Below are 15,503 nucleotides of genomic sequence, written 5' to 3' on the forward strand. Positions count from 1 at the left end.
TCAATTTAACTTTTACATCTAATTTGGTTGTTTTCTCTTTCATAAAATTGTTCATATAATTTAACTCCATGCTTTTTAATGAATTTATGATCTATAATAATAATTCTAGAATCCAACTTAAGTTTTTAATCCAACCAGTTTTAATGAATTTATGATCTAATTGTCATCATTATTGCCATTTTTTATTTAACTACAATTTTATTCAATCCTTTTCAAACTTATAACACATGATTGCTATTATTATTATTATTAGTTTATTATTCCAGTGTAAATACGTTTTTATTCAATCCTATTTATTTAATTTATGTTCTATAATAATCGTTATTATTGCTATCATCATCATCACCATTTTTAAATAATATTAACACTACAAATAATAAATTAAATGTTTATGAATTAAGTGTTATAAATTTACAGCACCACCGCTCTGGATTTTTCTGAATAATACAACCTATTCATCATTATATGGACTCCAACTGCAGTTGTAGAAACTCCAGCGCAATGATAGAACCCCACGCTGGTGAATACTGAAACCTTTATTGTGTCATTATCCACTGAGGATGAACAAATGTTTGTCACACACAGAAATAACTAATACTGCAGGCTTTAGGATTTCACCTGCAGCACCTTACAAGAACTTCAATTCTCACTTCCAGCACCAGTCAAATGAATAAGAGAAATACATAAATTAATGCACATTAGAACTTTACATTTAGCAATTGAAAATAAAAATCAGATCACAATAAATATATATAAAGCACAATAATAATAATAAATAAAAACTGGCAACATAAAGTGGGAAACATGTTTCAATCTGCGTTTGAAAGTTTATACCTTCAGCTGGGACAGATTTGCTGTAGAAGTGATAAATGTCCACAAAAAAAATTCAAAGGTCACTCACCTTCACGAGGTGTTATCACATTCTCAAACTTTTTAAACGATCCACAACATTAATAAACATTTAAATGGCTGCTGGTGCTTTGTGTGTAAATGTTTCAGCACACAAACAAACACAAATGACTGTTTCTAATACCTAAAATAGTTTACTGTTACTCCTATTTACATTCAAATGAATTGGTTTTCACATCTTTAATTTCAATTCTAGGATATTTTCAAGCATGCAAATGTGTATAAAATGTACTTTTTAAACCAAAAGAAAAAAAAATATCAGATTACCTCATTTAGTAAAATGTACAGAAAAAGTGTAATAATCGCTTTTCTCTTTGTAAATCAAATACACATTGCTTTAAGACAACAATCAGTAGTTAGAGTTTATTTAAGGGAAAATGATCAGAGTTTTTGGAATAGTTTTTCTAGTAAATGCATTCATTTCTCAGTTGCATTGCAGTTCATTAGAACACAATTCACAGCCGACACGCACTTCATTACACTAAGCTAAATGACTTCATATGAAACCATAAGTGAGAACTAACGGTGAACAAATTTTGCAGAATTACAAGCAGCACGACTAATTCTGCAATGCCACAGTGAGACGTGCCGTCGAAAAGCAGCGTGGTGACATTTATAACACGTTCGGATGAGCTTCAGAGTCTAGATCTCTTCTAGTCAAGTATGGAGTAGATTTCTTTTAAAGCATTTGTATTGCAGAAGAACCTTTCCCATCAAAATTCCCATTTTAAACACGAAATACACACATAAATGCCTTCCGATTGACTTGACCATCAACATTATCTGAATTTCATCCTCAAACTCTCTAAAGGGAAAATACAGTGACCCCTTCTCGCCCTTATTTCTCGGAGTGGTTCACCTTGTCCTTCATGACTGGCAGCCAGGGAGGAGACAGGTCTGGGATGTTCTTCTTGGCCTGGTTGAGGTGGGTCATGGCGGTGTACAAGCTGCCCCTGGAGTTCTGCTCAGGGTAGTACATCTCCAGAGCCGACGGGGTGCAGTGTCTGTGCTAGATTAGAAAGCAGACGTTTGCAAATAAAGGTTATATAGGAATACATTAACTAGAATGGAGAAGGTCAGGCAGGTTCTGTAATAAATCAAACATAAAGGTGAATGTCATGCAGCGCTGCATTCCTGTTGATATAGCATCGGTAGAGCGGCCAAACTGCTGAAAACTGCCTCTGAAACAACAATCCTGCCACTTCCATTTACGCACAAGCATAAATTAGGGAAATCAATATTTTAACTAAATGTGTTGAGATGACGTGAAGCTTAGCACATTGTCAGCAAACATCAACAAAAAATACATGTCTGTAAAAATCAATGACCTGAAGTGTTAAAATATATTGTTCGTTATATGTGTGTGTGTGTGTGTGTGTGTGTAGCAAGCAAAACAAACAACAACAAAAGTACGATTTTTGACGAAATCTCATTATGGTGCATGTTTAATTAAATGAGTGGTCATTTATAATCATAAAAACAAAAATATAAAATTGTTTCTGTTAGTGTATATCAAATAAATAATAATAATAATAATAATATAATAGATGATATTAACTATTTTAATCCATCAATATGCAATGAATATGTAATGTGCTCTGGTGCAAAATTCTCATTTGAGTAAATTTCATATAGACAGTTTGTATACTCTGCAAAATATACACATACTATATTCTGCCACAAAATTAAGATTGCTGTGGTAATATGTTATTCTTAACAAGAGCATGTAAACAACCTAATCATCTTATACAATACAGAAAAAAAGAAATGTACCATCTACATAATATTATGCATGGAACAAACACGTTAAGTTTTAAGCAAAATGTAGAAAGAAGTATTTCTAGTTAGAATAACATCTTAGTATATATTTATTTGGAAAGTTACATAAGCACAATTTATATAAAACAAATGTAAACTTACAGAACCTGTAGCGATATATCTTAAAATGCCAACGTTCTTAAATTTAAATGAAAACTGATTACATAGCGTAAACAGTGATAAACTATTTTAGGAATGCAAACTATGAAATATTTATTATTTTTCCAATTTGTAAAACAGTGACACTTTACACATACCACAAAAAAGAAAAAAGACAAAAAAAAAAAAGTGTTTTGCGACTGAAAGACGTCAATCAAGGGACGTCAACATGCCAAAGCTTCCATAAACCTCATTCCATCTTAACAAGAGGCAATTTTCCCGCTCTTCAAGTTAGCAAGGCTACATTACTGTGGCATGCTAATTATGGCAGTGGTATCTGCATCAAAGGGGGTGAGGTGGAAACCCCTGCAGGCCTTAATCACAGTTTAGTCATGGTTAAGACTAATTAAAGACATTCTCACACTCCACCAAAGCTAATGCACCGCTTCAGATGCTGTCCGCAGACTGAAGATCTGCAGCTAAGCTTTGCTGAGCTGCAAACAAAGTACATTTAAACGAATACCACACCAACAAAAGATGCAGTTAATACTTAATTGCTCGGCTCCAAAACCTAGTAAGCTGCCCTGCTGCCTATCCTAACAGAAATAAGACTTTCATAGGTGGGTAACTTGAAACAAAAACATTGTGCATCAAACTAATTAAGTTCCTGACATGGAGCACAAGGAAAAATCAACTGAAATGTATTGAATTCAATTTCAAATCAAATTTAATTCAATACATTGTGAATTAAATTTGAATCATCATTTGACTGAATTCAAATGTTTTGTTCCTGGATGAATCAGCAATTTTGAACAAATGAGTTGAATGAATGATTCAGTGAGTCATGCATAAAGTCACTCATAAGTCACTTGGCACCACTTGCCGGAGTTACAACGCAACTTAAAAATCAAAACTACTAATAAACAGGCTGCTGTATAAACTATTATTCATCTAGTGGCTATCTACCACCATTCACAGATGATTCATTCACAATGAAAGAAAGAAGGATATGTTTTGAGGTGAAAATGATTTTGAGATGTCATACCGGTGGCAACCACTGGCTAATTTTCACTAGAGCCACAAATGAGACATTTGTTTACAGAAGTGTGATTTCTCATCTACATTTCAGAGATAAAACGGTTTGTAAAGTAGCCCACAAATGTTCTCAGCATGGTGTGTTTGTGCTATACGGAGTACCTGGAGAACGAAGCCCTCAGGGCAGCCGAGCTGATCGTACCACAGCGCTTTATACATGACCAACAGCAGCAGACACGCCAGGAACGCCAAGGTGATAATAATCAACCCAGTCAGCTGGAAAACACAGACATTCACACACCTATTTATGCCTTCCATTTTTTATTCATACTTGCATTTCCCTCACTAACAGAGACAAATGCAAGATCTAAGTAGGCTGGGCAATCTGGCCTCGTCTTTATTTACCTTCAGCTTCTCGGACATCTCATCGTAAAGGTTTATGTTTAGCTTCTTGATGCTCGGAACGTACAGCTTCCTCTTCTTCTCCTTCAGCTGATACTCCGCTGTGGTTTTCACAATCACCTATAGAGTCACAGAGAAAGAATGAACTATTAAAATAGTCCAAACTAAGAACAAGATGAGAGGGGGCTGGGTAGAAACCACAAGAATGGGCTCGCTGCTTTCAGAGTTAGCATTAGAAACCCTAATGGAAAACAAGCTGAAGCAAGTAGCTGTGTTTTCAAAAGTTTCTAAATGGTCGACAAGATATTATGTTCCAAGGAACATCTTGACTATGTTAAGGTGGATTGTTGTTAGTCCAATATGGTCTACCAGTTTGCGCACAACTGAGTGACACACAACAATGAGGCTTTTTGGAATTATTGGGACAGTCAAGTCAAGTCAACATTACATCCCAACCAAGTCTTATGTGCTCTGATTGAAGCCCAATTTAGGATTTAGAAATGTAGGACCCACTCCTAAACCTAACCGATAGCTTTAACTAGGGCTGTGCAAAAAAAAATTGAACGCGATTTTCATGCACATCTCATCAGTAAAGACGCTCCTGTAATTAGAAGTATATCTCCAGCATGTGCGTTCAGATCAGGGTTGCCTGGTTTTCACAACAAATCCTGCCAAGTTGCTTCTCGAAACTAGTCCAAAATCGCGTTTCCAGGAGGTTCCCCGATAAAAATTGCTTTCCGGGGTTAAAATGTAAGTTTTATGGCATGGTTGCCTTGGTAAAATTCGCATTTTAGGGTCTAAATATCACGTTATTGGTATTGTCGATTCGACCCACGGACATGAAAAATAACCACAGACTTGGCAACATTGGTTGGCATTTACTACACAGAGCCGTAATTCACTGACAATCTACACAAAATCGATTTTAAAATCGGTGGCGATTCTTTGTCGATTTTGAAAGCGATTTTGTGTTAGTTGTCAGTAGACTACGACTCTTGTGTAGTAACTGCCGCTCCACCTGAACTAATGGCAGGATTTGTTGTGAAAACCTGGCAACCCTGATCTGAACACACGTGCTGGAGATGATACTTCTAATACAGGAGCGTCTTTACTGATGAGATGTGCATGAAAATCGCATTCGATATTTTGCACAGCCCTAGCTTTAACAAAAGCAAACATAAGATAAAACACATTTGCTTAAGCAACCTTGACATTTTAGCTCCTCGCTGAAAGTGCAGTGTTGTACCAGGTGTGCTACCGAGCAAGTTTACTATGTCAGAAAAGCCATAATTGTAGAGCTGGTAATGTGATGCAAACATCAAAATGTATTATGCTAGTTTACAAATCATGCACTTGGCTGTTTGTTGAGGTTATAACATAGTATTGTGCAAAGAGATGTGGGATAATGAGTCTTATCAATGAACGCTCTGCCCTTGTAATCATAATTTGCATGAAAAGGAATACAAATCAATGCTTTTCTGCCACTAGTGGTCATTTCTGCTGGAAACCACAGTGAATTGTGTGTATAGATATGTTTGGGAAAAACATAGGTAGAAGCAGGTTTTTCAAACAGTGTAGGTTGTAGGATACACAAGATGTTACTTCAGCACATTAAAAATGCAGAGAGCAAACACATACTACTATATCATTAGTCATCTTTTAGATGAGTCACTGCAAAGTTAAATCCAAACTCTGCTGTGCGTTTCCATCCGTTGCACTTTCCTCTTACAGAGCTTAGAATCGATATAAGCCATCTGTGAGAGTCCTGAAATTAGCTTGCGTGCATTTGCAAGATCAGATGGTTTTTGCAAAGACTTTCGGTGACAACGAATCTTGATGGTGTCACATGAATTCTTTCTTTCATGCCAGGCTATCCGCTGGGATCTATCGGGTTGGTTTCCACAATGTCTTTGATGGTATCAGTGGTACTGGATGTCTGCCGGTCCACCTCCGGTCTCCTATGACATTCTTCCCCTTAATGAAGTTTTATGCAGAGTAATGAGTAACAGAGGTGCGCTGCTGTCTTTAATATGGTGCTATGTGTGGGTTCTGCTCTCTAATGCATGAATGGTAATTACCTTATCAGGGAAAGGCTGCTGTAACTGGCCCACCTCCAGTGGAGTGATGAGGGGGATGTTGTCAAAACCGTCCTCCTCCGACGGCTGTCTCTCCATCTTGTCCACCAGGTTACTGCCTAATTTCACCATATCTGAAGCAAACATGAATGATTAGATCCTACATTCAGCAAAAAAAAAAAAAAAAAAAAATGCAAATGACCTCAATATATTCAAACAAATACTTAAACAATTTCCTTTCATTAAGTGTCTTACTTTTCATTACTTAGCAATTTTGTGTTATAACAGGATTTTTTATTTTTATTTTGGTTTATTGTGATGTTTGCATCTGAAAGCAGTTTTTATGTTCAATAAATCATTTGAATTACTTGCTTGGAGAGGTTTTTGGACCTGGATTCCTATCCTTTTGCTGTGTTTTTTCTAAGTAGTTTGTGACAGTTTTTATATTATTGGTGCAATATAATTTAATGTAATATACGTATGTATACACACACACACACACACACACACACACATATATAAACACACTTATTTTACATAATATATATACATACACACACATACACACAAGTGTGTGTGTGTGTGTATATGTATTTCGGTTGAACTAAATATATTTCTTAAGAGAAATTAAGAGTCACAGTTACTAATTGATGTTATTGCATAATTTCATCATTCCATGCCATCGTTCACCAGAGAGGATTTGTAACTCTGATAATAATGCATCTGTTGGTTGATGTTTTCCATTTAGAACTAGTTAGACAGTAAATATCTCTCCATTAAGTCTGTCTCTGAGGGTTCTGATGTTGTTACTCAGTTACTGTGAATCTCTCTCCATGTCATTATGACTGAGTGTGCGTGTACACACACTCGCGTCTGTGCATGCTAATTCACCAACACACACACTGTCTCATGTCTTACTCATTAGCCGACTAAGGAAAACATCTGATAGGTTACAGCTCTCTCTAATTATCTTTCTCCAAGCTAATAGGCTATTACAGAGCCCTCTCCAGAATACAAAACACATAAACACAACAATCACTAGTGATAGATGGACACCTCAGCCCACATTAAGCCATTTTGAGATTGTCGGCACCGGCCAATAAAAGCTTAACTGATTAGACATTTCCATAATTGCAGCTATTCTTATTTAAAATGATTTTTGAGTGGATTTTAGGTGGAGATCAGCTCCGAATAGCAAGTTATTTTTTTTTTTTTTTTGGTGCATTATGATGAGTTTATTTGCAAAAGTCAGTTTGCATAAATCATTTTTTTTTATCATATATATATATATATATATATATATATATATATATATATATATATATATATATATATATATATATATATATATATATATATATATATATTAGTTATTATTATTTAATCAAAATACCCAACTGGAGTTTGATTGATATTGGAATGCAGGATTAAAAAAAAAAAAAACATGATTTTTGAAAATGTTCTTTAAAACAGACTGTTCTTTGCAAATCAAAAAATCTTCATATAGGCCTAGAGATTACTCAAACAAAAACAGCTGATTTAGATGTGAAAAGGCTGTCTGATAGACATTAACTCACTAATCATGGATCACTTGCTTTTTTGTATTTGACATTTTGGTTGTTGAAATGTGTATCTATTTGTAGTTTTAATACCAAATGATGTAAATGTAATAAGCCCTTTTTTATTATTTATTTATTATTATTATTGTTAAAGACGCCATTAATGCTATTTTGACAATGCATTATATTTGAAGCTGTATTAAAATAAATAATTGCACGTTCCTTTTCAGATACAATCACTTCACGTGGAAGACACCGGAGGCCACGGAACAGGCGTGTTTCATTGGCTCTTCCACAGAACACCTTATTTGCTCTATCAAGGTTATCCGAGATGCCCACATTGAACAGCAGCACATCAGCATGTGTGAGGCGTCCAGATGATGTCTGCGCTGTCCACAGACCAATACAGCATCACTGGACGCTTATCAAATCAGAATTCATTATCAAACACACGGACAAGACAAACGTAAGCATTTCAGCGTAATTTGTAATTCATCACACGTCATTACGCGCTCACCTTGTACCATTATTACGCAACAGCTGTGCGTTTCAGTGAGGCATCATACGTCAAAATAATGATGGATGTTTTTCTTTCTTATGATGTACTGAGGGATAAAGCGAATTTTCGATCAATTCTACGTTTCTATCTCGCATTTCTCTTGTCTTATCCGCTTGGAAACGGCAGAGAATAAACGATATACAGTTTTGAATAACACAGCATACGATTTTTTTTCCGTCGGAAATGAATGCAGAAGAGATACTCACTGCTTCCCCTGCGGATGTGTTGTTGATGCTGATGGAGAGCTACTGTTATTATGGCGGTGTGTGTGTGTGTGTGATTGACTGAAGCGCGCTCCCGTCGCTGCTGTTTGATGTCAGCGGTATCGCAGCAGATAACTGGCTGATCAATGTGACAAATCCCATTCTACACATATCCACAATTACTTTGAGCATGTGTGCTCGGTGATTTATGTGAAGGAAAGGACAGTAAAAATGTCAGATATGCAGCAAAAATAATCCTTCGTGCTTACGCGGATCAAAACGATTTTTTTAAAGCAAGTGGAATTTAAATTAGCCTACATTATTAATTGTGACAATATGTGTAAAGTAGCTACGTTTGAGACAAAAGTGATATTTAGCAGTAATTGAGTACGTCTCATCTAGAATATCAACGTTGAATTTTTTTTAGCCTATTAGATGTTAGATTAAAGGCAAATTAGTTAAACGTACATATGGTGCTACTTGTCACAAAAAAGTTAATTAAGAAGCAAAAGTTTTACAAAGATTTACATTAAAGTAAACTAAATAACCAAGATGTCTTTTCTTTAGGTCAGACCAAACACACACACACACACACATGTCTGGTCAGCTATACTTGTGGGGACTCTCCACACACACACACACACACACACACACAAACACACACAAACACACACACACACACACACACACACACACACACACACACACACACACACACACACACACACACACACACACACACACACACACACACACACACACACACACACTTTGGTTATTTAGTACATTAATTCTCTCTGCTATCAGACTCAACCCTGAACATTTTACCACCTCTCTGCAGGAGACGTGCTGTGAATTTACCAAACTTAATGAATTTATTTTGCCAACTCATTCATCTAGTCCTTCAGATCTGCATATTTATACCAGGTTTACTGTAGTTTGATTCCTTATGATTATGAATATTTTCTGAGTGTATATATAGTTGTAGTATTCAAGTGGATGATGATTTTTTTTTTTTTTTTAATTCAGACGTCAAAGGTCATCTGGCCAAGTCTGACTAAACTTTAAGACAGCTGAACAAATCCTTTTTATTTTTACCATTTTATTTTTCGGCCATTTTATGTATTCAGGATTTCACTGTGTCTAAGTTGTCACTAGATGGCAGTGTGGCTTTTAAAATAATTAATTTGTTTTAAACACGACTCTCCATCTTATTCCTACCCCAAATTCCACACGAAATGAAAGGCCACATGCCAAACTACTGAACTGCTCTTTCCAGATTTATCACGGATGTTGAGGGGATAATCCCAGGTCAGTCCTGGAAACTTTCCACCACTTACAGTATTTACAGTAACTGGGACTGAAGTGACCCTTATCCTGCTGGTGACTGCTTTAATGCCACAAGTAATCTAAAGGAAGCCTATGTTGGGAAATGCCAGTCACGGGATAAATTTATAAGCAACACTAAATGTTAAACATTTATATATATTTACACAAGCCTGAAAACTATAATATATAGAGTTACCAAATGTACAGAGATGAGTTAGTAGATGTTTTTGGTATTTAGTACTGTGTTAACTATTAAATGTTTTAATATCAAGCACATGCTCAAACAAAACCACAGCTGCTGGTAAGGCACAGAAATCATTTGACAGCCTTGAGTGCGCCCCTGAGAGCTGATAAATAGTTTTTCTTTGGAACTGAGTGCTTTTGAGCCAGCTTCTTCCCAAACTGTCCTTCCCAAGCACACAAAGCACCCTAACTTTCATTTCCTACGTGGGAAGCTGGGAACATCTGGACGATGGGTGAATATGTACTCTTTTCCAAAACAAAACATGCTCATTTGAATTGCTTATGATGTGTTTTTTAATAGTATTCTTGTTTCTCAAGATGAACGGGTAAGAAATATTAATCAACATTTTGCAATTTTCCATGTATCTTCCTCAATGTAAACATGATCAAATTTATGTTCACATCACTGAATACTTGGCAAAGTGTGAAAGAAAATACCCCTTTTTTTTATCTAAACCCCAACAAAGCATGTCTAATCTAGAGGTATTAAATCAAAACTAAACTTTCCTGTAATTATAAAGGTCAGTGAGGATAAGAGCATAATGTCAAATTAAGTGTGTGTGTGTAAGTGTGTGTGTGTGTGTTTGTTCACAGTTGTTCCTCATCATTCATGTAATAGACTCCCAATTACTGAAAATGTTGGCATCAGATAATCACCTGAACTAATTTGCCCTCTTTTGCTGTAACTCTAAAGGTCAGGTGTGGTTTGGTTAATTATGGGATGTGGGAAGGACGAATTCAGAGAGGCCTTTGACACTCCAGACTGCAGAAACATAAGCAACACTGAAGATACTTCCAAACTCCAAAAGTCACTCACCCCAAATAAAAGGGAATAAAAACATAATAAATTATGTAACACCATAAATATTATAAAGTTATTTCTGAATGTTGTTTGAATGGTCAAAATGTCTAGTTTTTTTTTAATATACTTTTTTATCTTAATTATATTAAAGTTCAGGAAACATGCCATTTTATAATTTTGCAAACATTACGGGTACCTTGCTTTTGAATGTTCTCTGTATTTTCTGAAACAATTAAGCCTAACATAAAAAAAAAAAAAATGTTAGACAAATGTCCAACTAAACATTTCAGAAGTATTATTGTTCCTAAGTTAGGATGAACATTTAACTCCTTCTCATTAAAAAAGAAACATGTTTGAATAAGTTCAGCTGTAAAAGTTTGGAAAGTACCAGTTGCAACAGCAGCCGTGTTGTTTGTCTGTGATTAATGTTGCTTAGATAGACAAAGGCCACATTCATCTCATCTGCGCATCAAATGCCTGTGCAAGAATCACAAACACACAATTATAGCAGTAGTCGTTTTATGAATCACAAACACACAATTATAGCAGTAGTCGTTTTATGAATCACAAACACACAATTATAGCAGTAGTCGTTTTATGTCTAATGATGTCTCAGAAACGAAATCTCTTTCCGTGCAGATGGAGTCTGGACTGTGGCGATAGGAATAAAATCAGAAGTATTCCTCCTTCGGTTACAACCTCCTCCGTCTAAGCAAAAGCGTTTGGTATTTCTGTTACTACAAAGCAGCAGATGGAGATCAAAGCCTGTGGATTGACATGTTCGTATGTTGCTGGCTGCTTCATGTAATATTTATATTCTACACTGGTCTATGTATTCTCTGCTCTACTGATTTGTCCATTTGAATGTTCCAGGTTTATACAACTCCACATGGTGAAGATAAAACTGTAGGCATTCCTTCCAACCCTGCACTTTCTTCTCCTCCCTGTAGGGTATGCTCATTCTATCATTCAATCAACAATCATGTTTTACATGAGTGCCAATTAAAGAAAATAAAAAATAAATAAGTGCGAACTGCAAGTTTATGTTTATATGTCAGAAGTACGATAATATAATACTATATTTTTTATATAATACTATTTTTTTGTAATTTACATATTATGCCAGTAGGTGGCAGCAATTGACTGTCTATCACAAGTGGGTCGCACCAGCCGCACGCGTCCTGCGTGACCAGGGCTGCGCTTCCCAAAAGCATCGTAAGCCGTAGTTGATCATCGCTCCATCGGTTTACAGTGCTTTTGGGAAATGCATCCCAGAACATTCCACCCCCTGGTGGCTGCCTGCAGTACAGGTTAGAAACCCCTCCCTCATGTAAAAAAAGAATGGGATGTGAGCCAAACTAAAATATCAAATTAATGTTGTTGTTTCTGTGTTATTATCATACTATTGTATGTTCAAGCATTTTTTTTATTGTTTTAGCTATTTTATGCTATAAAAATCGGCTGTGGCGTGGTGTTTGTGTGCTTGAGATTGAGTTTGCGGGAGTTTGGGCAGGACTAATATCATAGCTGTCACTATAAACAGACTCCGGGCCTTGGGTTCCAAATGATGGTATTGACACAAGGTAACAGTGCCTATTTCTGGGACACATTACCTTACTTTCACATTGCAAAAAAAATTGGATAGGCCCACAATTCATTCAAAAACACTCATTCTGGAACTAAATTAGTTACAAATGCTAATTCGAAGAAGCAGGCTAGTGAGTCGTTAAGTCATTCACTCAAACAATTTGTTCACAAAGACTGGTTCATTCAGGAAGAAACATTAGACTGATTTTATGATTAAAGCATCATTCCTTCAACTGATTTGTTCAAACATGCTCATTCCTATAAGAATGAAACAATTTAGTGAGTCATTCAATTACTCAAACAATTATTTCAGTAACTCTATAGACTTAGGAACAAAGTAGAAAGAGGCAGGTTTTACTAAGGCTTTGTTTGGAGCTACTTTTGTTACAGTAGCAAAACCAGTAAAAGCAGTTGACTATACTGTTTCTGAAATACTTGTTACTCAGTATGATTAAATTATCTCCTATGTCCCTCTCCACCACCTCCCACCACTTCTACAACAGCTGATGATTTTGCCGCATTCTTCTCCTGTGTGAATGCAAACACATCCCGGGGATTGATTCCGGGACCTATTAACTTTGCCGGGTTCAGTCCCGGAACGAGCGTTGTGTGAAGAAAAGCCAGAACACATGCCGTGTCATAGTGATGACGCACGTCATAGCGAAACTCTTTTACCAGGTGTTTTCAAGGAAGATGTTTGCAAAATGTTCGCAACAAAATTTTTTTTTTTAAAAACTGTAATGAAGCAGAGATCAGTTAGTTCCTCACTTTCCGCGCTGAGGCTGAGATCGTTTGACAGCTTAAGTGAAAGTTAAAGTGTCTAGCGTTTTCGACTCATACATTACACGTCACATCCTGACATCACATGTCTTTATGGGACCTTTACGGGTTGTGTGTGAACGCACGCACATATTCCGGGTAATCACTGGCAGTATGAAAGTGCAAAATCTAGCGATCCGGGAATTATTGCTGAGTTGTTGCCATCTTAACAACATGCCCTCTAGATCCAATCTTCTCACACCTTCTCCAAGCAATCTCTCTTACACGTTTACCAGCACTCTAACACATCATGAACACATCTCTCTTCACAGGCACCTTCCCCACATCATTCAACCAGGCTCGTGTAACCCCAGTGCTCAAAAACATTTCTCAGGTTACGCATGTAATCATGGTTCCCTGAGAATAGGGAACGAGACGCTGCGTCCTCTAGAGGGCGCTATGGAAACGCCCTCTAGAGGATGCAGCATGGAGTTCCCTTTCGAAAGGGAACTACATTTAACACTTCACTTACAGATAGTTACAGACCTGTCTCTCTCCTTCAATTCATAGCGAAAGAGTTATTTTCAACCAGCCATCATAGTTTATTTCACAGCACAACAAACTGGATGCTAACTGGTCAAGTTTCAGAAGTGCTCATTCATGTGAGACTGTGCTACTGTCAGTCACTGAAGCCCTACAGGTTGCAAAAGTTGATTCTAAATCATAATTTCTTAACATCAGGAAGATCATGCCCTTTCTAATGCAGCATGCTGCACAACTTTTTGTCCAGGCCAATGTCATTTCTAGGCTGGACTACTGCAATGCTCTTCTGGCTTGACTTCCATCAAGCACAATCAAACCTCTAAAAATGATTCAGAATGCAGCGGCACGACTGGTCTCCACCTCTCTTTATCTCCTTGCGCTGGGTTCCAGTTGCGGCTCGCATTTAGTTCAAGACATTGATGCTTGGATATAGAACAGCCACAGGCTCAGCACCTGCCTACTTCCACTCACTACTATGAGTCTTAAAGTGACGTGATGTTCAGCCATGTATGGTGACCCATACTCAGAATTCGTGCTCTGGATTTAACCCATCCAAAGTGAAAGTGAAAAAGTAATTACATTTGCCAAGTATGGTTACCCATACTTGGAATTGGTGATCTGTATTTAACCCATCCAAGTGGACACACACAGCAGTGAGAAGTGAACACACCCATAGCAGTAAGCAGCTATAGATCCAGCGCCCAGGAAGGGTATTGAGGGTGGAAGAGAGCACTGTTCATTAACTCCCTCCCACCTACAACTCCTGCCAGCACGAGACTCGAACCACTCCTTTCTGGTAACTAGTCCGGCTCTCTAACCATTAGGCCACAGCTGCCTCCAGGTGCACAGACGCATGCACGCACACACGCACACATGCACACAGGGAGCAGTTGGGAGTTCAGTGCCTTGCTCAAGGGCACCTAAGTCATGGAATTGCCAGCTCGAGACTTGAACCCACAACGTAGGGTTAGGATTCAAACTCTCTAACCACTAGGCCACGACTTCCCTAGTTGTGGTCACTTGAAAATCTACATCCCCTCCGAGATATGCTAGTGAGCGACACGTCGTGGTACCATCACGGAGAGGCTAAAAATCACTTTCAAGAACATTCTCGTTCACCATTCCTGGCTGGTGGAATGATCTTCCAATCCCTATCCGGAATGCTGCATCCTTGGCAATTTTCAAGCGACAGCTGAAAACTCATCTTTTTCAAAGCTACTTGAATTCATCATAAAAAAACCTTTCCCTTTATTAATTCCTTCTCTTTCTAGCTTGTACTTATTCGAATAATGCCTAAAACTTGGTATTACAAGCACTTCATGTGTCTGTTTGCCTCTTTAAGAAGAATCGCTTCACGAATCCCCCAATTGTAAGTCACTTTGGATAAAAGCATCTGTAAAATAACTAAATGTAAATGTATATGTATTAAATTTTTGTTCATTTAGCTGCTGTTTACAAGGGTTATCATACATTCATGCTGTATTTTGAATTGGCTGACATTTGCTTGATATTGGTTAAATATTATATTATTTTAGGACCAGTATGCTTGTGATTCATATCACAAGAAGTGGTTCTGATAAT

General features: G+C 37.1%; 1 protein-coding gene across 2 annotated transcripts; it reads right to left on the reverse strand.

Annotated features, from left to right (window-relative positions):
• Positions 1-518: 518 nt before the first annotated feature.
• Positions 519-8,770, reverse strand: LOC113044066 (neuronal vesicle trafficking-associated protein 1-like). 2 transcript variants are annotated; one of them, XM_026203659.1, is made up of 5 exons: positions 8,663-8,770; positions 6,342-6,472; positions 4,267-4,383; positions 4,024-4,137; positions 519-1,918 (listed from the first exon to the last, which is right to left on the reverse strand). In XM_026203659.1, the coding sequence occupies exons 2-5, from the start codon at positions 6,468-6,470 to the stop codon at positions 1,748-1,750; spliced, it is 531 nt and encodes a 176-aa protein (XP_026059444.1). In that variant the 5' UTR covers positions 6,471-6,472; positions 8,663-8,770; the 3' UTR covers positions 519-1,747. The 2 variants fall into 2 exon arrangements, with proteins under 2 accessions (XP_026059444.1, XP_026059443.1); XM_026203658.1 differs by lacking the exon at positions 8,663-8,770 and adding an exon at positions 8,415-8,554.
• Positions 8,771-15,503: the final 6,733 nt, after the last annotated feature.

Source organism: Carassius auratus, chromosome 26, assembly GCF_003368295.1.
Source record: "Carassius auratus strain Wakin chromosome 26, ASM336829v1, whole genome shotgun sequence".
In the NCBI taxonomy this organism is placed as follows: Eukaryota; Metazoa; Chordata; class Actinopteri; order Cypriniformes; family Cyprinidae; genus Carassius; species Carassius auratus.

Coding starts and splice junctions, on each gene's coding strand:
- LOC113044066 (XM_026203658.1), bottom strand. Junction 4,138..4,266: donor AGATGTCCGAGAAGCTGAAG/GTAAATAAAGAC, acceptor TGTGTTTTCCAG/CTGACTGGGTTGATTATTAT. Junction 1,919..4,023: donor CTGAGGGCTTCGTTCTCCAG/GTACTCCGTATA, acceptor TTTCTAATCTAG/CACAGACACTGCACCCCGTC.